This window comes from Cinclus cinclus, chromosome 1 (assembly GCF_963662255.1).
Source record: "Cinclus cinclus chromosome 1, bCinCin1.1, whole genome shotgun sequence".
NCBI classification, from domain to species: Eukaryota; Metazoa; Chordata; class Aves; order Passeriformes; family Cinclidae; genus Cinclus; species Cinclus cinclus.
In genome coordinates, this window is record NC_085046.1 from 92725882 (window position 1) to 92748252 (window position 22371).

General features: G+C 43.9%; 1 protein-coding gene across 1 annotated transcript in view; it reads right to left on the reverse strand.

Moving 5' to 3' along the window:
• The window catches only part of CARMIL1 (capping protein regulator and myosin 1 linker 1), a 191067-nt gene extending 173228 nt beyond the window's left edge, over positions 1–17839 (reverse strand). The window contains exons 1-2 of the mRNA XM_062487400.1: positions 17800–17839; positions 13850–13947 (exon numbers count right to left, since the gene is read on the reverse strand). Coding sequence (XP_062343384.1) covers positions 13850–13947; positions 17800–17839 — 138 coding nt within the window. The remainder of the gene's footprint in view (positions 1–13849; positions 13948–17799) is intronic.
• Between the last annotated feature and the right edge of the window lie 4532 nt (positions 17840–22371).

Sequence of the window (22371 nt, forward strand, 5' to 3'; positions counted from 1 at the left end):
TAAGAGCATAACACTACAATCTTTGGAATTTATATAATCTATATATGATATATTAGGCAATATATAACCAAGTGGCTCTTTACATCACAAACCCATCTAAAGCATCAACTTGCGCAACATTATAGGCATTGGTATACATTCCCGGAAGGGGTGATTACTATGCACACATAAAAGCTCAACATTCATTTTACGCATGAACTCTACCTACAGGAATGGAAAAACATCAATATTTCCATTACAGATGCTTGAAAGCAACCTTATCACTCTGTGGCACAGTGATAACTGCAAACCACTATGAATCTTTACCTCCATGTAATGCTAAAATCAGCCCAGGACAGATTTTCCATCACAGGGAGAATTAAAAAAAGAAAAATTAGAAAAGGACTATTTTTCTTACAGTAGCATCAACTAAATATTACAGCCAGAGGCTACTGTAACCCAGATACTAAATTTCTTCATGTCAATGCATCCAAAATGCCCCAAGCATTAACCTAATGCCTCATCCAACTGGCTTGGCTCCATCACACACCGAAAGAGCCACTAATCCTTGGACTGTGCAAGAAGCACTAGACAGGGCAATCCAATCCATTCTTCACCTTGCAAGTATGTGGGGTCCAAAAGCTACGTGAGAGTGCTCTTGCACCACAAGAGATTACAAACCAAAATCAGATTTGGTCACATCTTCAGTAGATACAGTTCAACTAAGTGAACAGATGGATTATTCAGGAAGCCAAAAACATAACAGATTGGTGTTTAATGGATTTTCACCACAGAAGCTTTAATGACATGGCAAGACCAATTCCACCTGACCATGTATTTTTGTTTGCTCTCTTAAGACAATGCCATCAGATTATCCAAAGGTCAATTATGAAAACATTTCTGCACCCCAAGGGAGGATCATCCAATACCCATGTATGTAAAGTCGATTACCTAACTTAGTGTCTTTCAAGACACTAAGTGGCAAGAACCACTCTGTACTAAACAGCTCAATTTTGCAAAAATGTATCTGGACCCTATATGCTCAAGGATTTTTTCAGCCTACTTTATTATATCAGATATTAAGCCAGAGAACTGTACTCAAAGGCTAATGTACAGCTTGAAACTGCTTTGGGGGAGCTGTATTTCAAAACACTCCTGCAATCTGACCATTTGCTAAATTTCCCACAAGGGTATTCCCACAGAAATAAAACCTATTCAAAAGTTGTGAAACCACAACAAGTTTTCTTTCAAAAGTAACTACAATGACATAAGTAAATAAATGAACATATGAAAATAACATATTTTCCCAAAGGTTCTCAAATTACTTTACCAATAATTAATGCCCAGTGAGACTGGTGCAGTATGTTTGCTGGGTCCATGGAAAGTACACTTGAAAAAAAACCACAAAAATACAAGAACAACTAAGGAAGCCCGCTTAATTCCTGCCAGGCTTCTGACAGAGCCTCATGTCCCTGCCAGCTCTTCCTCTTTATATTCCAGGAAAAGCTGCTATTACCACTTCAAAAACAGTGACGCAGAGAGGTGGAGAAAGTTACTCCTTTTTGGTAGTTCTGTCACACTACATATTCCCTTTTGCACAAGCTGAGGTTTTACAGAAGTACTATCAATAAAGAAAAAAAAAAAAGGAGGTGAAGATGACATGGAAAACATTTCTTTGGCTGGCCCTTCATAGAGCAGGTATGGTTAAAAGGCTGGTGAGAGCAAGTAGTCTTTCTGTTAGACTCCCATACTCTCAAGTTTTTCAACGCTCTGAAGGCAGTGAAACCAGTGAATCCCTTCCTCCCATCATGTCCTGGAGCCAAGCAGCACCATGCAGATTCCTGCATGTGGCAAGTGAGAGGTCTAGCATTACAGGAGGGATTGTGCAAGCAGAGACACCTCCTTCCCCAGCACAGTCCAGCCTCTTCCAGCCTCCCTGCACGAAGTTACACAAGAGCACAAGCCACGTTTGTGGACTTGAAACAGAGAGGCTACTGCACAGCAAAGCTTTCTTTGCAGCTCATCTCAAAGTACATGCACGATGGAATTCCTCCTCCCAGGCACCACCCTGCCTTTGCTCTGAGGCACAGAGCACCAGCACCAGGCAGCTCTGGCTTCCAGGGAAGGCAGAGGAAAGTTGGCTCCCAGTGCTCTGTGCCAAGCACAATTCCCTGACCCATTCCACGCAAGGTGCACGCTGCTCCAAGCTGAAGGAAGAGGTACCAGGGGCATCGTAGGAATCACAACCCAGAGAGTAGTGGGAGACTGGGGCAGATTAAGAGGTGAAAAGAGAGGCCAAGAAGCTGCCTTGGCAATGTTTCCTCCAATTATTAGTATGTCCTTAAGGCCAGTCTTGATAGCAAAGAACTGTCTGCGATTGTCTTTATGGTGAGAGGAAACAGACACTCCAAACAGAAAAGCAACATAAGGAATATTCCAAAATAAACAATGGAAGATAAAAATAGAAAAATAAGAAAGAGAAAATATGGAAAAAATAAAATAGAATAATAATGTATTTGGGGCAGACTTAAGTCCTCAGGGTGAACAAAAATCTACTAAAATTGCATTAAGGATACATTGTGATAAACTAATACCATATAAAGAGCTACAGAATTCTAATTTCACACAATTTCACGCACATATAAACAATAGCAGGACCATCTAATAATGTTACAGGAAATACATTAAAAGGATTGCACCACACTGGATATATTACATTAAATTAGTATCTTCAGGTTTTCTATTTTTGGCTAAATGTTTTCAAAATATTTAACACTGAGGAATATATTTCCAAGGCTTACAGTAAGCATTTACCCAGTTTCAGAAATTTTTGTCAGCTGGAAAGGGTCACAGTTTAACAATGAAAAGGCAAAAAGGCAATGTATGTTCAGTGTCACCATTAAACCTGCAACCATCTAAAAATCTTTCGAATCTGAATATGTAACCTGTAAGAGTTGAGAGCTGCACCTCTTAGCTTTTTTTAGTAGTACTCATTGTAGGCAAAAAAACAAGCAAATTTAAACTTGAAAACAAAAACAAAAAAATACCAAACAAACAAAAAACCCCACAACAACCAAGACCCATAAGTTCCTGTGGTGTTAGGTGACTGCTGAAGACTTTTCTTGGCATTTGGTTGAAGACTAAACACACACTCTTCTCCAGATAAGCAGCCTTTCCAAACTTCAGTTGACATTCCTACATAGAGCCCCATGAGAATCAGCATTCAGCTTCTCCTGCAGTTTGCCAACAAGGTGTAGTTAAGCTAGTAAATAATAGAAAACTGGCTTTGAAATCACACATGAAGGAAATAGTACAGATTACATAAAATGCAGTTAAATTCCACCAGCAGAGTCAAGTCTCAGAGGCTGTTCTTCCCCAAGTAAAGATAAGACTATAAAGCTTGGGTAACAAAGCATCCTATTCATAGATTAAACCCTTCTAAAGCTATTTTGCAATCTTTTACACTGCTCTGGCACGATCCACATCAGCTAATTACATTTAAATTACCATGGTATACTACAGTTCTTTACTTGTTCTAACTTTCCCCCTTTTCTCAGCCCAGCTGCTCCTGCACCTAGAGATGTGGAGAGAGCAAAGCAAGTGAGTTGTGTCCATCATATTGCCTTGCCTCTCCTCAGGTCAAGCATGATTAACTCAGCACTTTGTTGAGATGTTAGCAGTTGGTTTGGGGTTTAATGGTGAGGTTTCGCTTGCTTTATTTTGCTTTTGATTTTTTTTTTTTTTGTTATGTTGGGGTTTTTTTAACCCAAGAGACCTGCTTTGGGAAAGGTGGAAAGAGCTTAAATCCAAATTACACAAGAACACTAATGTCCAGCATGAACCAAACTGCCACCATGACACAAATAATACAGACCTAGCATAGATTTTAATAAAAATGTAAAATAGGAAAGCAGAGAACCTGGCTAGCAAGACAAGATAAAAATATATACAGAATAAAGTTTATGGCAGCCTACAACATTCTTTAGCATAGCAGCATCATGTTCTGTCCATCATCCCAGTATTTGCAGGGATACTGCAGAATTTGGGGATATTTGTCTTATCTCTGTAAGGAAAGGAAACAGAAGTGGGAGAATATGGGCTATTAGAAAAATAGGAATACTAGTGTGAGAAGAGGTAGACTAAACCCCAGTCCTGACAGCAATCTGCCACAGGAAACCTTCCAGGGACTTTTTGTAGCAGAGGATATGGAATGACAATTAAAAGAAAGATACAAGGTAAGAAAGAGCATAAAGATACCCATAGCGTATGCAACAACTGTACACTGAACACATCAATATGCTTTACCAAAAATGAAGGAATTTCAGGACTTTCTTGAGATGAGAAAGACCAAAGCCTGCACTTTTCTGCCACTTGAAAAGTGCAGATGTGAAGAATAGCACAGTCAAGAAAACTGCTTGCTATATTTCAAATTCATTTTTCATGCTATAATAATAAATGCATCATTTAGTTTTGGGATATGAATAAACTTATCAAGGTGGCAGAAATTATTACTCAACAAAGCACCAGTACCTAACAAAGCTAATATTTCTTCAAATATTTACTTGCAACGTTCTAAATACCAAAAGAAGAGATTGCCATCTAAAGCCAGCTGCAGTAAAAATCTGAACATCTGTTTTGACCTACCTTCACTGCTCCCTTCCTAAGGCTCCTCAGCTCCACATTGGAGTAGAGGCTCACATACATGGCTGTAAAGGGTATCATTCTTAACCATCAGCCTCTAGTGTTTGATAAGAGATGAGCCTCTGAAAGGCTTCCCCTTTATCAGTAGTTCTCTGTGAACAGTTTCAGTCTTGCTAATGGCCTTCCAGGCAGAGAGGGAGAAGCCTTTTCATTCAAAGGTTGACCCTGAACAAACACAGCAGTGCCCTATCTCCCAGCTCAGATTGGGGTCAACAGCCATTCACTTCCTCTAATCAAATCTGAGTAAAAACTGCTCTGCAGCAGCTATCTCACCCTCCTGGTTTGCTCCCTGGCCCCAAGAAGTAGGAATCTATAACTTGGCTCAAATCCTTGAAATTCCATGGAGCTCTACACAAAAGCAGTGGTTTGACCAAGACTTGGGCACGAGGGAAGGATTGCTGTTCAAGGGATGTGCACCTTAAGTGCCTACTCCATGAAGACATGCCTCTGGCAAGAATCTTTGAGGCTCAAAGTGGAAATGGCTTGCTCCAAATGACCTCAGCTTCCTAAACCCTGGCTAAGAGAGTGCTTCTATGCTTCTAGACCACTGCCTACCTCACAGGCAGCATGCTGCTAACCACTGCTTCAGCTTGGAAAGGGGAAAAAATTAGTTATCAACTCATCTAAAAAGCACAGAAACAAGCGCCACTTGAAAACAATGCAGGATGACAATCTTAAGGGGAATATAGTCTTAGGATCTCCTCTTCTGTTTTCCACCTCCACATGCACACTTTGAGGCCCAATCCTGCTGTCACACAGGCCTTCTACTCCATGTAGAGATACAAACATCAGCCAAGGGGGTAAGCTGCATGACATCCACACCAACCACAATTATTGTTTGTTTTTTTTTAATAAAGGTCGCTTTGCAAAGAAGATCCAGAAACAAAACCTGTTCAAATAAGAGCTGCTCCTCACTTGATGACAGTTTCTATCCTGCAAACACCTTTCCAACAGCCTCACAGGATCCAGGAACCCTTTTAAATGGTATCAACATCAGCAATGTGACTCCTTCTCTGAGCTCCACAGCAGAAACTCGTTGTGTTGTGCTAACTTTCAATTTCACATGCCACAGCTATTCAGATCTTATTCTGCAACCCCAACTTCCTGAGCCAGGGTCTCTCTTCCCCCATCCAGCAGACCAATTAATTTAGTTAATTCTGTTTCAGGAATGTAGGGTTATAAGAATCTGGCTCTTATAATTACATTTTGCATCTTAACAGTTGTAATCTGATATAATGAAATTAGGGAAGCTATCACTAAGACAAAGATACCACTCATGAGTTGAAACAGAGTAGAGGTTTCAGAAATGGGAGAGATGAGAAAGGCAGAGAGATGAGAGGGGCAGAAATCAGCCTGGGTACTCAGGTAGCTGTACATAGCACCACTAGCAGCAGCTAAATTTAAAAGCTAATTTTATATCCTGGGTCTGTAATTACTTTACACAGAATTAAATTACAACCACCATGAGAAAAAAAACATGAAGAATTGTAGGTGAGCTAAAGTAAGAATTTTAATAATCTAACAAATCAGTGGCATTCACCAATTTTCCAGCACAGTAGTGATTGAAGGGAGGGACTCTGAGCAACAAGAAGTATTTTTCGCAGTACACTGCACTAATTTTTCACTAACAGACCTTGCAGCCTTTTTTCAAGTTTACTGTGTCCTCACCCACACTACTTACACTAAAGTGAGCCACATTCTCTGCATGAGAAGTCTTTTCCTAAAGTAAGTCAGGCAGATAAAACAAGCTGTAAAAGGGAAAAAAGAAAAAAAAAAAGAAACCCCACACAAATAAAAAAAAGAAAAAACAAAAGAAGCCCCACACAAAAATATGTCTGCTAAATAACACATTCTGTTCCCCTCCATGTCTTCTCTTTCTTGGGGGAAAAAAGGCCACCAATGGCAAAGAGTTACTGAGACACAAGTTGACCCTAATGGTCATTTTATATTTTTTATTTTCAGCTTCAGGGAAATTATATGTAATAATCAGTCTTCTGCCTCCCTTATGCACAGATTTCAATGAAAATCCTTGCTTAGGTGGGCTCCATTTCATAAATAATGGTGGCAAGGAGTCAGGCCCTCTCAAAGCAAAAGCACATTAGCAAACCACTTTGGTACATTATATGTTCAGCAAGAGAAGTGGAAAGAGTGTGGCAGCTTAAAAAGGAAATGCTTTCTAATTGGATAACAAAAAAACTGACAGGAGGAAAGATTCCATGATCAATTCAGAACCACAGTGGATTACTCCCTCCTACCCCCTTTTTTTTTTTACCCCAATAACTGCTAGAGCTGTGTACAGAAAAGCAGAAACTGCTAAGAGTGAGATTGTGTTCACATTTCCTCCTTCCAGAGCACTGCAGGTGAGTGTGCGAATGCAAAGTACATGAGCCAGGACAACAGCAGGTGCTTTCAGGGCACTGAAAAAGGAGTCCCTTTTTCTTTCCTGTTCCTGCTTGTACCAGTTGCCCAAAACTAAGGAAAGGTAGAACAAGTGAACTGCATTTCTGTCCTCCCAAAGCATGGAAAGAACACACTATACCCAAGGTGCAAGAAATCATCTTGAATTTCTGCACTTGCATGCACTATCACAGCAATTCATTTAACCACTGAATCACTGAGCCATAGAATGGTTTGGGTTGGAAAAGCCTCTAAAGATAATCTCATTTCAACCCCCTGCAATGGGCAGAGACACTCTATTAGTCCACGTTGCTCAGAGCCCCAACCAGACTGGTCTTGAACACACCCAGGGATGGGGCATCCACAATTTCTCTGGGCAACCTGTTCCAGTGCCTCACCACTCTCACAATAAAAAATTTCTTCTTTACATCTACTCTAAACTAACCCTCTTTCAGTTTAAAACTATTCCCCCTTTTTCTATCACAACAGGTCCTGTTAAAAAATTTGACCATATTTTTCTTATAAACACACTTAAGGTACTGGAAGGTTGCAATAGGATCTCCCTGGAGCCTTTTCTTTTCCAGGCTGAAAACCCCCAATTCTCTCAGCCTGTCTTCATAAGAAAGGTATTCCAGACCTTTGATCATCTTCATGAGACTCATCTGCACTCACTCCAGGTCCATGTCCTTACACTGAGGGCCCCAGAGCTGGACACAGCACTTCAGATAGGATCTCACAAGCATGAAGTAGAGGAGCAGAATGCCCCCAGATTCACTCCAACAGGTCAGTCCATGTCCTTCTTATATTGGAGGTCCCAGAGCTGGACACAGTACTCCATAATGCTAGGTTCATAAATCTTCCCACCAGTTAAAGGCAACCTTATGGATCAGTGTATTACAAACGTAAATTTCAGTGAAACTTGCACATGTGTATTTTTTAAATGTTTCCTATTTTGTAAACATATGCAACTGCATGACTGAATTAATAAATTCTATTTCATGCAGTAGTCTTCTTACTTCAGATTTTGTAGCCATCTTACCGGCCACAGTTCAGTTGTTTCCTAAGAGGCACCTTGTAAATGTATTAAAATATATTTTCACATCTAAGTATTTTTTGATTACTCTACCTCACTTCATTTAGATTTCCTGACATGAGGAATGTACCAACACCTACCTCCTTTCATCTTCATAAAGACACACTTAAGATATATGTCATAACAATCAATGTTCTGGGCAGGGAAAAGGAAACACCATTATTTTTAAAGAATGTCCCTATTTAACATCATTATCACACACCAGCTGTCATGTAATAATGTGTGAGATTGCACACATTTTATGTAAAACCAACCTTAGACAACCCTGAGAGCTTCATGCTCTTAGCGTTTTAAAAGAAGTGCATATTTTTAAGGCAGGATGAGAAATTCATCTCTATTCAAACTGAGTATCATGGATGGATCAAGACAAAAGATGAGCAATGGAAAACAAGCACCACAGCTTTTAATCCCAAAATAGTTTTGGCAGTGCAAAATACTACTGCCTCCACCCCGAGACTGCCACCCTGATAGCTGAACAGGCACAGGAGCTCATACAGGCTTTTTTTCTCTGTTGCTTCATGAGAGTCAGCCACATTGTTCAAGCAGTATTCAGAAGCCACATGGAGAACACATAAAATGGCCATAATTGCTCCTTTGAAAGTAAACACAGATAGATTTTATTTTTTAAATAGAATTCCAGGCTTTATAAGAGTCTTTAGAAGCAGAACGTAAAATCTCAGACCATGTGCCCAGAAAAAATATAAACTTCTTTGACAGGAGTCAACTCAGGAGTTTTTTTTTTTTGTTCTAAAAGCACATGGAAACATATGTCCCAGAGAAAGTGACAAGGACATATGAATTGCTCCCAGTGAATTTATGTTGGGCATACAGTACATTTTAAGGAGAGCCACCTGCCAAAGCAACTGTCTCAATTTCAGAAGTAGCACTGTGATATTTTAACAAAGAGAATGTAAATGACTGAGGGCAGAAGTGTAACAGACTCCTCAATGGGATTTCCTAACAGAGTGCTTTTGGTCACTACATCACATCACACTATTCTATAGCCTTAAGATGAGGAAAAAAATAAAATAAAAACAAAGTAAACCCAGCAACAAAGCAAAGAAACCTGACCAAACATATAGACAGCACAGCCACTTGCAATATTTCCTTATCTTTTATGTCTAAAATAGTATTACTTTAGAGGGGAAAACTAATCTCAAAGGCAACTAGAGCAGGAATATTCTCTTGTTCTAATAGTAGAGACAAAAAGAAACATGAATCCTGAATTCTGGCCTGTCATGAACCACTCCTAAAAGCCTCAATATTTCATAAGGAGTTGGCCACATTTATTTCACATACTGGCTTTAGCTCACATTTTAACTTCTTGATGTTTGCTGCTAATTATGATAAATCTGAGAGGAAGAAAAGGCAGTAGGAAATAATCAGCAAAATTATGTACAGGTATCTTGGCTATTTTAAGTGGGGAAAAGCAGCACCACAAACACCAAAGCTAAGTAGCCCAGTCTCCTAACAGCATTTGTCTGCAGGTGATAACCTGACAGACACGGAGGCCTCTGGATTTCGGGGGGGGGGGGCGGAAGAAAGAAAAAAAAAAAAGAAGAAAAATACTAAAGTATCTGTCAGACACGGACAGGGCATTCTCAAAAGGTGGAGGCCACAGAAGAGGGAGTAGGTATGAAGTTTCTCTTCTTTTTCTGGCTGTCTCCCCCAACTCCCCTCTTACCATCACAACTGAGACCTCTCCATACCCATTAGCTTAAGCTGAAACTGGAGAGAAGGTCAGAAGTTGTCATAGTGAGGAAAACCACCCCAGGCATTCAGCACGATGCCTTAAACCTTGATCTCATAAGAAACCAGGTTTAAACAAAACAATCACACAAAACCAGAGCAATCCTCTGCTGATTAGAAAAGAGAGACATCTTTATCTATTTTAACCCAGTCAGAACACTGTTGTGAGCATCACAGGGAAGCCAAACACAGCTGGGTCCACTCCTGCAGGAGTACTCTGCCTCTGGCTGACAGCTGGGGCAGCCTGCTCAAGGGCTCTGCCACAGCTGGGCTGCCTGCAGCCAACACAGTGCAGGTATGTGACCCCAAAAGTAGGAACGAGCCTTGACCAGGGCTCCCCATCTTGCTTTAGACCTCGGGCACTCAGCTGTGGCCTGAGCAACACCACAGCTACACCTGCACTCAGCTGCTTTCCCAGTGACCACCAGAGCTCAGCTGTCCCCAGCTGCCCCCCCCCAGCCCTGCTGAGTGTCTCCCCAGCCCACAGTGGGACTGTGCCCCGTTGGGGAGCCCCATGATGTCTGTTCTGCTTGCTCTGTGGGGCAGCTTGTCACCTTTCAAGGTTTCCTGTACGCCTGCATGCTTCCTCACTTTCCCCAGTGGCAGCTTGACTCTGCCAGAGTACCCAGATAGGACTGGGTCCAGCCCCAGTTGCTTGAGGACTGATTTTTTTTCTGCCTGTTCAAGCTGGCTATTGCCTTTTCAGGGTTGGATACACGTTTGCTTCCCAAACACATGAGATTTGGTGCCAGCAGACCAGAGGCAGCTCAGCAGCTCATGATGTTTACTGTTTCACATCATTATGACTAACTGAAAAACTAAATAACTGCAGATTAAGATCACTGAGGTAGCAAACTCCTTGTGCAGACTGAAAAAGTCTGGTTTATATCAAAAGTCCTAGACATAATTTCCAAACTCTGGCACCCAAAGCTGGGATCCCAAAGCATCTTAAGGCATGCATGGTCTTTATCCACCAACTTCACCAGTTTAATACTGGGACCCTATTGCAAGCAACACCAGAGGGTTTGCACTGTTTTTTCTTTAGTCTCAGCTTCTAATTTCCATCTTAATAATCAGAGGAATTTCCTATAGCAGAGTGATTCAAGTAGATGGTTACATCCATATTCTAGGACTCTGTACCTTGAATACACTGTGAACAGGGCCAGAGGTCAATTGTTTTTATAGTTACCTGCCAGGAGCAGTCATTTTTAAATAATCTCCCTTTCTCAAAGTAGTACTGATTTTGCTGGATTTCCCTAGGAAGAAAGGATGAGAGATCATTTAATTAAAGCACAGATTTGGGTGTCAGGGCTCAGTGCCAGCCTCTGTGATCAACCTCCTCTAAAGCCACGAGCACATTTCACAACAGCTCTGGGGTTAGCTAGGTGAGAACAACTGGTATTTTCTCCCTGTCAGGAGCTGGACCCAAAGTACGGCACCTAATTTGCTTATATACACCCAAATTCTAACAAAATTCAACCCAAAAATCTCAAAACAGTCCATGGCCACACATGCACTCAAGAGAGAGTACTTAGAAGATTAATGTTTCAAAACTAAGCTCTCAGGAGTCGAGGAGCGCTGGCACGAAGGTTGCCCATGCAATCACATTTGAGCCCTCTGGTGCGTTCACTTAAGGATAGAGTCTTTAATTACTGAACTGCTTTTGCTGCCAGCACTTCATTCAGCATTCCTTCTGACAGGCTCACCCAAGACACAGCAACTTGGTTTTACCCACTCAGGTCAGACTGCGGCCATATGCATTATTTACTGAACACTCTTAAACTCCAGCTCGGAGTACTGAAATTCTTAATTTTGCTGTCAGATTTCCTATAGCATTTAGTATTAGTAACTCAGATACTTCTGAAGCAATGAGAGAAGGATATATGTCCTCTGCTACACAGGTAAGAGGTGAGACTGTGTTGACAAACTAAGGCAAAAAAGTCTCCATTAATTTGAGGCACCAAACTTAAGGTGTTTCTGGTGTAATTTTTTTCAGAGAATTCTGCATTTCATAGAGCTTTGCATCCCCAAAGTGAACCACAGCCTCTACAGGCCTTTGCCACAGCAGACAACATTCAGCACCTCTGCAAAAAAAAAAAAAAGAAAAAAAAACTTGCCAAAATTACAAAAACATCTCAAAAACCCAAACTAACAAAAAACCCAAACCAAACAACCCCACAAAGATTTACACAGTCAGAGAAACACTGTAAAAAAGAGCATCTTTAGTGATTTGTAGAGCTTCACAAAAGGCAGTTTTCTTCTACGGCAAAGGAAAATGCAAAATCCATCTCCAGCAATCAATAATTAATTTCTCTAAGAATAAAAACTATTTTTTCCCCACCAATAAAAATCCCCTGCATTTCTGCATCAAAGAATAAATGGTTATACCAGACAACATCCAACACTTAATCTTGTGCACTGAAGACAACATGTATGCACACAAGTAGTGCTCACTAACCCATGAACCTCTGAAAGGTTCTCTCCCTTTCAGTACCTCTTCAGTCATGGAAGGTGAAAGTCCCCACCGCAGAGCTTAGGAGATTAAAGAGAGAAAACACCCAAGTCATCACATTTAGGCATTTTACTGCCAAGTAGTACATCCCTCAGAAACCTCACTGATGATTCAAAGCTTGACATTCTCTTGGTCCCATCAGTTCAGAACAGTATTTCAGTATTTCCACAATATATTTCACTGTTGATAATAGTTATGATGCCATGTAAGTCAAAAAGTCAATCAAGTGTAACCACTTCAGTGAAACCTATCAGCCTACCCTATAAACATGGCTTCCAAATAAACAGAAACAATCAATCAACATTCATATATTCAATCTATTTCCAGTACCAAAACTGTAAATCAAGGAACTAGATATGACATGGGTATATATTAAGCAGAAAATATTTCAAGTTCCTTAAGTAGCAGCTCTCACAGAAAAGTGAGCCATTATCTACAGTCTTAATGCCCAGGGACAGCAGCTCATACTTTACCATGATAATTCAGAAGTGATTAAAACGTTGTGGTTTTGCAAGACAAAATAGTCCATCTGCATGGAGAATGTACCTAATATCTCTAACAACAGCTTTGGCAACAAAACTTTCAAATATGGAATAGCACAAACACAAGACACCAAATCTCAAATATCTTATAAAATATTATGGCAGCATTGTATTTATTTGTGTTTGTTACTCAGAGTTCTCCTGATAGATATGTATCAAAAGCAAGGAAATACAGTTTCATGTCTTTTTGCACATTCAAGATAGTATGCAAATGTAGCGGCTCATTACCACAGCTTTCTTCCTATCAAGAAAGGCCAGCAAAATTATTCTTGAGAAAACAGGAAAGCATACTTAAGTGAGATTAATTCGACACTTTCCTCCACTACAGTTTTAAGAACAATTTAGAATCCCACACATTAAGCATTTCTTTTAAAATGCAGATGTATGACTTTAACAGAGAATACCAAAAAAAACCACAAATAGTCATTTGAGTTCACAAAGCCCAACAGTTTTACTGCTGCTCTTCACTGCATAACAGCTTCATATTCTCAAAATTAATTCTACATGCTTCATTTTGCATTTCTTGGCCACTTAAAATTCTTAGGGATGTAAACAGGAAACCTAACCAGCAAAGACAGCAAAATACTTTAGAACAGGTTCTGATAATAGCTTGCTATATCATCAGTCCACAACACAATACCCAAAACTCTGAAAATTAACTCGGTGATAAACAAGTGTGTGCACACATGCACAGCTGCCCACTGACTTCCTATGCAGGCTATCACAAAAGCAAGAAAGAGTAGTAAAATAAATTACATGGATATCTTGTGGCATGCACAAAGTTCAAAGAATATTTCCAGAGGAGAATTAATGCCTTCTAAAAAGATACTGTTTTTTCCTTTACATATGCAATCACAGTCATTCTATTGTACTTACCAATATTTTGTTATCTACTTTATCTCCCTTGGTTTCCAGCTTTACTTTCTTCTTGACGGAAATTTTGATTTTCCTCCCAATAACATCCCTGACACTTTCTGAAACAGAAGAAAATATCTTAATTAAATACCTTCGGTGTCGATACAAGAAGGAAACAGATGCCACTGTCGAGTTTTCAGAAAGACTCAGAGCTATGTTGTCCAACTGCTTGCACTCATGGAAGTCCTATGCACAGGCACCAGAACTAAACACAACCTAACACAAGAACAATTTTCTAAGTATGCCATCTATACAATAATTTGTGTCTAGTATGATAGGATTATTGATGTCATATGCCAGGATTCTAAACACAATTTGGTATTTTTTTCCGTCACTACTTACATATCAAAAGCATTCCCAAGCCCCAGTGCTGTTTAGCTCCATTCTGGGAAAATACAACAAATTCCTCACCACTATTATTTGTACCTGAAAAGCTTACTAAAGCAAATTAGCTCCTTGCATTGCACAGATTTCTGCCTCTTGTTAATATCAGGGAGGCTAAATGGGTCAGGCAATGGAAGAGCAACTGTTCACACATTTTGCATTCCCTGCATTGAAGTAGCAAAGCAAACCAAGCAGACTTTCAGATAGTAACACCTGGCAGCTATGCAGAGGATGCTATGGAGGCAACATTGGTCTGGGTCCAAATCCCAGCAACGTAGCCGCTCTGTGGTGCCAAGACCAAAGTTACATTAGTTGCCATAATGTTTTAATATGTGCATGCACACACATGTATACACAGTCTCTGCCAAGCATGGCACGAACCAGCTTTTCCCATTACCATTTGCACCCTGGCCTGAAGGGAACATACACAGAGCGAACTGTGTCTAGAAAGCTCATACAGCTACTGACACTGATGTAATTGAGAGATAAACAGAGGAGTAGATAAACAGAGGAGTTCATCTAGAAGAGCCAATTTGGCACCTCCCGTAAGTTTCACTCCCCAGCCCCCACTGAAAGGGAAGGAGAAAGAAATCTTTTAAACACATTAACCTATCTCCAGCCCAAAAAACAGGCATCTCTAAAAGGCAAGTCTCCACCCTCTCCAGACACACACTTTGCCTTTGGGCACGCTTAGGTTTAAAGGCAAAAATGAAAGATAATAGGTTATTACTAAGACTTTTAATTATAGTGCTCTGTATAGCACTTTTCCGCACAATTTTCATCTGGTAGTCAGAAGACGTTAGCACAAACAACACACTATTTATTAAGTCTGGATGTTTAACCCAGGCCACAGTGTTCTGCCTGCAGGGCAGAAGGGTGTGCAAGTCAGAAACGTGGCTGTGGCCGGTCAGAGAGAATCTTCGCCAGCAAGAGCTCTTTCTGCAGAATCGGCATGTTTTCCCCAGGAATTTTAATTTTCCTATCAGGAAACGAAAGCTCCTCGGTAGCAGCGGCTTGCCCAGCGAGAAACCTGTCCCAAGCCCGCAGCAGCCCCGGTGGAAGGCAGCCAGCACGGCCAGCTCCCGGAGCAACCGCTTGGTCAGGAGCCAGGCTGCGAGATCCCGGAGCAGCCAGGTAAGCAGAGCCCGGGGGAAAGTCCAGCCCCATGTGAACTGCTCTCCCAAGGCTTCCTCTCCCACGTGTAATGCCCAATTCTGGCCTTTCTGTCCCTGCTTGGGAACCCTGAAGCAAGCTGATCACAGCGTCTTTTTCATCAAGTCCTGTCTCCTTGTAGAAGGTATTGCTGCTGTCTGTCTCTGCTACTTTACCTCCACTTGCAACCTGTGCCTTTTGGTTTCTCCTCTCCCTCAAACAGCTCCAAGTGCCTACATCTTGCACGGGACTTCCTCCTGACACACCTGCATGGAGACACGTGCTTCCCTTTGCTGTCCCATGGGTCCCACACAGCAGAAGTGGGAATGACTGCAAGCCTGTTATATACGGGTATAATTTTCTCACAAGCTGTCAGCACCAGTGCTCTTACTCCATCAAGCCATAGGGAGAGAAGGGGCCTGGGACCCCAGGCTGCACAAAGCATCATCAGGATGTCAGCTCTATAGGCCTGAAAGGGCTAGAAACACTACTTCAAAGAGCTAAGATACAGATTTCATAGATACTCTCCACAGGACTGAAAACAATTCCCTCCACGCTGGGTGGCAAGTGGACTCACTAAGTAAATTTTCAGACTGAGAGATGGAAACATAACATTAAAGTTCACATTTTAAAGTGTTCATCCACTTCTAATGCTGGAGACTTCAGACATCCACACTTGGGAGGAGTGGATCCAGGCAAGCCAACAGCAGGAGAGGGTTTCTTTGAAGACTATGACCTACGAGACCTGACAAAGGTCACACGGGAAGTGAGTAACAGAACAAAAACTGCAGCTCAAACACTCCTACCCCCAGTTTACTCTCCACACTCCAATCACTTCGTGTTAAAGCACATCCTTTCATCCTGCACTCAAAACACAGTTATTGCAAAAAGCCTATTTAAAGGTTAAAATATAAACATGCAGACGCCAAAATACTGCTAGAATTAAAACCAATCTACATGAAAGAGATCCCCACACCCCAGAATAGCCCTTGACAAACCAAGCTGAGTGGGTGCAGGGTACCAGGGCTAGGAGGGTAATTCTCAAAATTGCTCAAAGCCACCAGAGTAGGGGATGCCTGAAGATGCCCACCTTATTCTTCCCTGTAATGCACAGTACACCTCACCTACAACACTTGAGTGCAGACCCACGGTGAGTAAGAAATGCTGTGTACTAGCACTTCAAACATGCCTGGCCACTTGAAAATAGAAAAACTCCATGGTTTTGACCATAGCTGCTCCTAGAATACTTCCCAGCTGATCACTTCTTAGCAGTAAGCTATAGACTACAGTCTCTCTGCAAACCACATGGTTTGGAGACCTAAAGGACTACCAAAATAAAGCTATTTTGGCTACAGAAAAAAAATCGGCAGCACCCGCAAATGTTCACCCAGATTTTACCAGTATTGGATAAATGCTAAAACCACTTGCTGACTGATGAAACTGAAGGAAATGCAACAATGTAAATTACCAAGGTAAGGTCTGAAGGATTGTATTCAACTCAACATGTACCTTGTTGCCTGACAAATTTGTTTCCATCTGTCATTCTAATGCCGGTGAGATCTTCAGATAGCTCTTCAACAGGCAAAACCAAAGGAAATTCGACCTGAACAAGGTAGCTGAGGGGCTGGAGCATCAGACCGGTTATCCCTAAACGGCACTGGTTACACACACGCCGCGACAACGATCCATTTAGTGGAAGCTCCCCAAAAGTGGTGACAGCATTTTCAGGGTCCTCACCATTACCTGGGACCGAATTCCCAAGGGTATACCATGTAGGATGGGGGCTCGCGTGCATGGGGCCATAGAACTTTAATTACAAACACCCTACGTACAGAGGAAAACGAGACTAAAGCTACACAAGGCCCGGGGGGATAAATAAAAAAGCACCGAGTGTAGCCGCAGCTCGCCAGGCTGAGGCGCTCCGAGGACGTGCCCCGGGCGGGCGGCGGTGCGGGGGGCCAGCGCGTCTGCCAGAGCTCGCAGCCTGCCGGCATCCCGGACAGACCCCTCCGGAGAGGGGACACACACCGTGCCCCGCCGCGGCTCCCGAGGGCTCGGTCTCTGCCCGCGGCCGCCTCCCCGCCGCCCGCCGCAGCCCCGCAGCCCCCGCCCGCCCATTCCCGCACGCAGCAACGCGGCCTCGCCGCCCCCCGCCGGCTCCTCCGAGTCCCTCCAGCCCCGCGCGGAGCCCCCCCGGGCTCCCCGGCCAGCCCCCGCGGCGCTTCCCCTGCTCCACGGACCCAGCCCCGCGTTCCCCCCAGCCCCGTCTCCGGCAGCCCTGCATCCCGCGCACGGCGGCCTCCAAACTTGCCCCCGCAGCGCCTTCCCCCGGGACTCCACACCCCCCATCCCCGCCGCCATGCCCCGTCCCTTACCGATCAACTCTTTGGGGACGTCGGAGCTTTCCTCGGCCATGGCGGTGGCGCTGCCCGGCGCCCGGGGGTGCCCGGCGGCGGGGCTGCTTCAGCGGCGCGCCGTGTCTGCGCCGGGAGAGGCGGGCATGCACCCAGCGGGCGGGGGGGGGGAAGGAGGAGGAGGAGGAGGAGGGCCGGCCGTGCGCCTCGCCCCGCTGCGGAGCGCCGTGTGTGTGTGCGGCTGCGAGTGCAGGGAGGGAGGGAAGGGGCTTCTCCCGCCCCCGCGGAGCCCACTCCCCCCGCCCTACATGCCGGCCCCGGCTGCCGGCGCGGCCGGGAAGGGCATTTCCAAGGAGGGATGGATGGCCCGCAGGCGGCCGTCAGGCGCGACGCTCCGGGCTCACGGCGGCCCCCGCACCGGCGGCTCTCCCGTTCCCGCCTTCGCGCCGCCCGGCTCCCCCGCCCGGCACCGGCGGGAGGCGGCGGCTGCCCCCGCCCCGGGAGGGCTGGCACCAGGGCCCCGACCCGGTCCCCGAGCCGCGCGGGAGCCGCCGGGAGCCGCCCGCGCCCACCGAGCACCCGGCGACAGAGCGGGAAATGGTGGCGGTAGCTGCCGGGAGCATCGCCCTTAGGAAGCCATCGCGGCGAGGGAGGAGGAGGAGGGCAGGGGGCTCGGAGATTTAGCGCGGCGACGCCGGCCCCTCCTTCGGCCGATCCCGCCGACCGGCGCTGCGGCGGGGGCCATCTGCTGGCGGCCGCGGGCTGCACCGGCCCGGCCGCGGCACCCAGGTACCACATGCGGCGGTGGCGGCAGCGCCGATCTCCCCAACAGACCGTGCCTTCCGCAGCTGCACCCTCAGCCTGCGCCCCGCGGGAGTTCTCCTCTGGGTTCATTAAAACGGGTTTATGGTACGAAGGGGGTGGTTGTCATCGTCACGTCTATCCTGGCCGCCCGGGAAAGGGATTGCCCAATTCTTTTCCAGAAAAGCTGGATCACTTCGAGAGCTGGAAGAGGCTAACCTTTAGTCCAGAACTCATCTGCCTCTCCCTCGCTCCGTCACCTCATCTCCATGGGGACGGCGGCTGTCTCGACACCTGTTGTGAGATAACGCCATGGCTAGAGAAGGCTTAGCAAACTCCTCGTGCAGGGAGCCTCGCTGTTGCTGAGCCTGTGCTATGTTGGAGGGAACTAAACGTGCCTCCTTTCTGAGGACCAAATTAAAATCCACAAGTTGCAGCGTTTTTGCTTGTTGCACTTTGCCATTGAGGATTTTTGTCATGCGTTAAAAGCCACATTATAGGAACACAGCACGTGAGCTGCCTCATTGCACTCATAAATATAGGCACAGGAAGATGCTTATTGGATGAGAGCAAAGGAAGAGGTTCATCAGCCCTGGGAATTCGTTGGCTTGCTTCTGGTAATGATGCCTGCTTTCAGTGAAAGGACCGTTTTCACTGCAGCAGGACTGTGATTGGTCGCCCTCCATCCTAAAGGGGTGGATTACTGCATAAACCTCATATTTCAAGTGCTGTACAAGTGTGTGGTGGATCTGGCACATCAAAGTCATTTATGTCTAATTAAGAAATCTGAAATGCATTCAGTGAGAGCAGCGATGTGAATCCAATAAGAGTTATTTGCTGTACCACACTGCTGCACTCCTGTGTGTCACAGACTACTGTATACCATGGTCTTTAGAAGAAATATGACCACTTTGAAATTGGTGTCACTTGTCACATAGATGTATCATGTTTTCTCTTGGTATCAACCAGATCTCTAATTTATGTCAGAAATGATTTTACCAACACAGATATCATTACTACCGAGAGGGATATGATTTGCAGTCTCTACAGTTTGCTGTTTACATGCAAAGATTAAACACGTCCTTTAAAGAAAATAAACACTAAGGGAATATATTAGTAAAATAATAAAGTAACCTGTGTGCTTTTAATATACAGCAATGTCAATCAGTCTTACCTGGAGATGAATATATATATATCTCAATAAAATGCACTGTATTCCTTTTCTCCTCTGCTCTCTTTTCCTTACTGTAGCTGCATCCTTTTATGATGGACACAGAATACCTGCTGACCTCTTCCTTCCTTTTCTGAAATTTTTCCTTGTGGCTCAGCAGAAAACTGATTTCTCGATTTCTTGCTCACGGGATACATAAAGGCTTACTTCCATCCCTGGGCCCAGATTCTTTGTTTTGGCAGCAAAAAGATTAAATAAATTTATATATATATGTATATAATTTCTTATATTTTTAAATACCCAGAAGGGAAAAGTTAGGCTATCAAGTCTGCATAAGAAAAGCCATATAAATTATAATTTCATATAGTTACTTATGTAGTGAGTCTAATTCCCTGTCTTCAGCTAAAATGTCTAGAAAGATAACTTGGATTCTATTACTATTCACCTGCTCTACAACAAATATATATTTTTGGATCTATGACCTCTTAACCATAACAGTTTCTTATGCTACTACACCACTGTCTTGTTTCCGACACAGTATTTGAAGCATGGACCTTCCCTCTTTGGCTGCTGCCAGACATCCACAGGCCTCTCAGCATGCATCACCTGCAAAAATGATGAGCTCCTTCTATGCTTGCCTGCCTGCCTGTCTGCCTGTAGCATTCTGCTGGAATACTGCTACCAACCTCCTCCACCCTAGTTTCCTACCATGAGCAGACACATTCAGTGAGCCCAGGTTGTGTAAAGAAAAAAAAAAAAAAGAAGAAGAAGAATGAATTATGGCAGCAGGCAAGGATTTTTTTGTTTTGTTTTGTGTTTTTTAATTAGCAGCTCTAGAAGTTAATGGAGTAGCACTGCCAAGGATACTGTGTAATTCCTGTTTTGGTGCTTAGGAGACTGGACCTGGTTCAAGGTAGGGAAGGTACAGACTAAACTCAGGTGGATTAGTGCTGCCAAGACTAGGTTCAATCAGCAAAATGCATCATTTCCCATTCCTCGTTCCCTTGTCAGGAGGCAGAACATGATTGCTCAGGCAGGCTGCTGCTCCTGCTCCTCCTACTACAGTAATGCCGAGGTATTGACACTATCACACTGTCACTCTGGCCTGTCAAAACAAGGGTGCTTCTAATCCCAAGAGTCCATGTCCCAGTGCAGACAGGACTGGAACACCATCCCAGAGATCCCAAACATTTAACTCCCAGAGTCTCCAGAAACTCAGCTCTGCAGTTTACAGGCAAAGCCTCACCATGGAGAGTTTGCTGGCTTTGTAAGAAGGTGTGATTTTCATCCTTTCCTGTTGGCCCTTACTCTCCAGTAGCCAGTTCAGCAGGGATGCAGGTATCACTGGCATCTTTCCTACTGGCAAGGATGCTTGAAGAAGTTCAGCCCCCTGTGACAAGTCATCCATATCCACTTGTGGCTGTTTACCACTTTCTGTGTTGTGCCAGTGTGAGAAGTTGTTTTACTGTCTTGTAACCAGATTTAGTGAAGGGGGACAGAAAGGGGATTTTCATCATTTCAGTAACTGAATTTTAATTGTCTTTTATCCCTCCTTGCCCACCAATAAAGGCACATTGGCACAGCTGAGGAGAACAGAGATGCTCAATTTAAACTGCAACAACAGAATCAGATGCAGATGGGTTTCTTGTCTCATCTCAGTGGCATTCCCCTAACTCTCAGGTGCACTTCATGTCCTGGCTGCTCCCAAGCAGTCCTGGCTATGTGTGCAGGGCCTCACTTTAGGGGCACTGATGCAAATGATCACAACATAGGTGCCCTAGCTAGGATCACACTCCACTAGAGTCACAGAATCACCAGGGTAGGAAGAGACCTTTAAGATCATCAAGCCCACCTGTCAGCCCAGCACTAGCACTGAAACTCCTAAACCACAGAACCACACCACCTAGCACCAGATCCAGATGCCTCTTAAACACCTCCAGGGATGGTGAGTCCACCACGTCCCTGGCCAGCCTAATCTGAAGTCTGACCATTTTAACAATGAAAATTTTGTTCTAATATCTAATCTGAATCTCCCCTGTCTCACCTTAAGACCATTTTCTTTAGAACTCTCACTGTAGGGCACAGTAGAAGAGACTGTTCCACCTCAATGCAATCTCCTTTAAGTGCAGCAGGCACATGGAGATGGAAAGAGGCTACATGGTCTTCTACCACAGCAGAAGATCTTTGAAATTATTTTAAAAGTCTTTCAAAGGATAACTGATTTGTCTGCCAAAAGAATGAGATGTGTGCGGTTTTGCTGAAGACACTTTTTCTCCAAAGGGTGCTCGAGTTGTTGTAGCTCCTGGTATGACAGAAATGCTGACGCGAGTGGTGGGCTGGATCATGTGTGGGTTAGATGGCTGCAGGGGATGTTGCAGCATCCAGAGATTGTATTTAACTGACAGTAATAGAGCAGGGAGGGAGGAACTAAGAGCTTCAGAAGAGACATTGATCAGTGAGACATTGGCACAGAAAGGGTTGTGGAGAGGAAATGTCCATCCTCAGAACTGTAGCCTTTATGCATCAGATTAAGCATTAATTGCACTAAGTAACTTTTGATGGACTTTTGGCTCCACCTCTTGCAGGTCTATATTATCATGGCACCTCACAAGATGTACTGA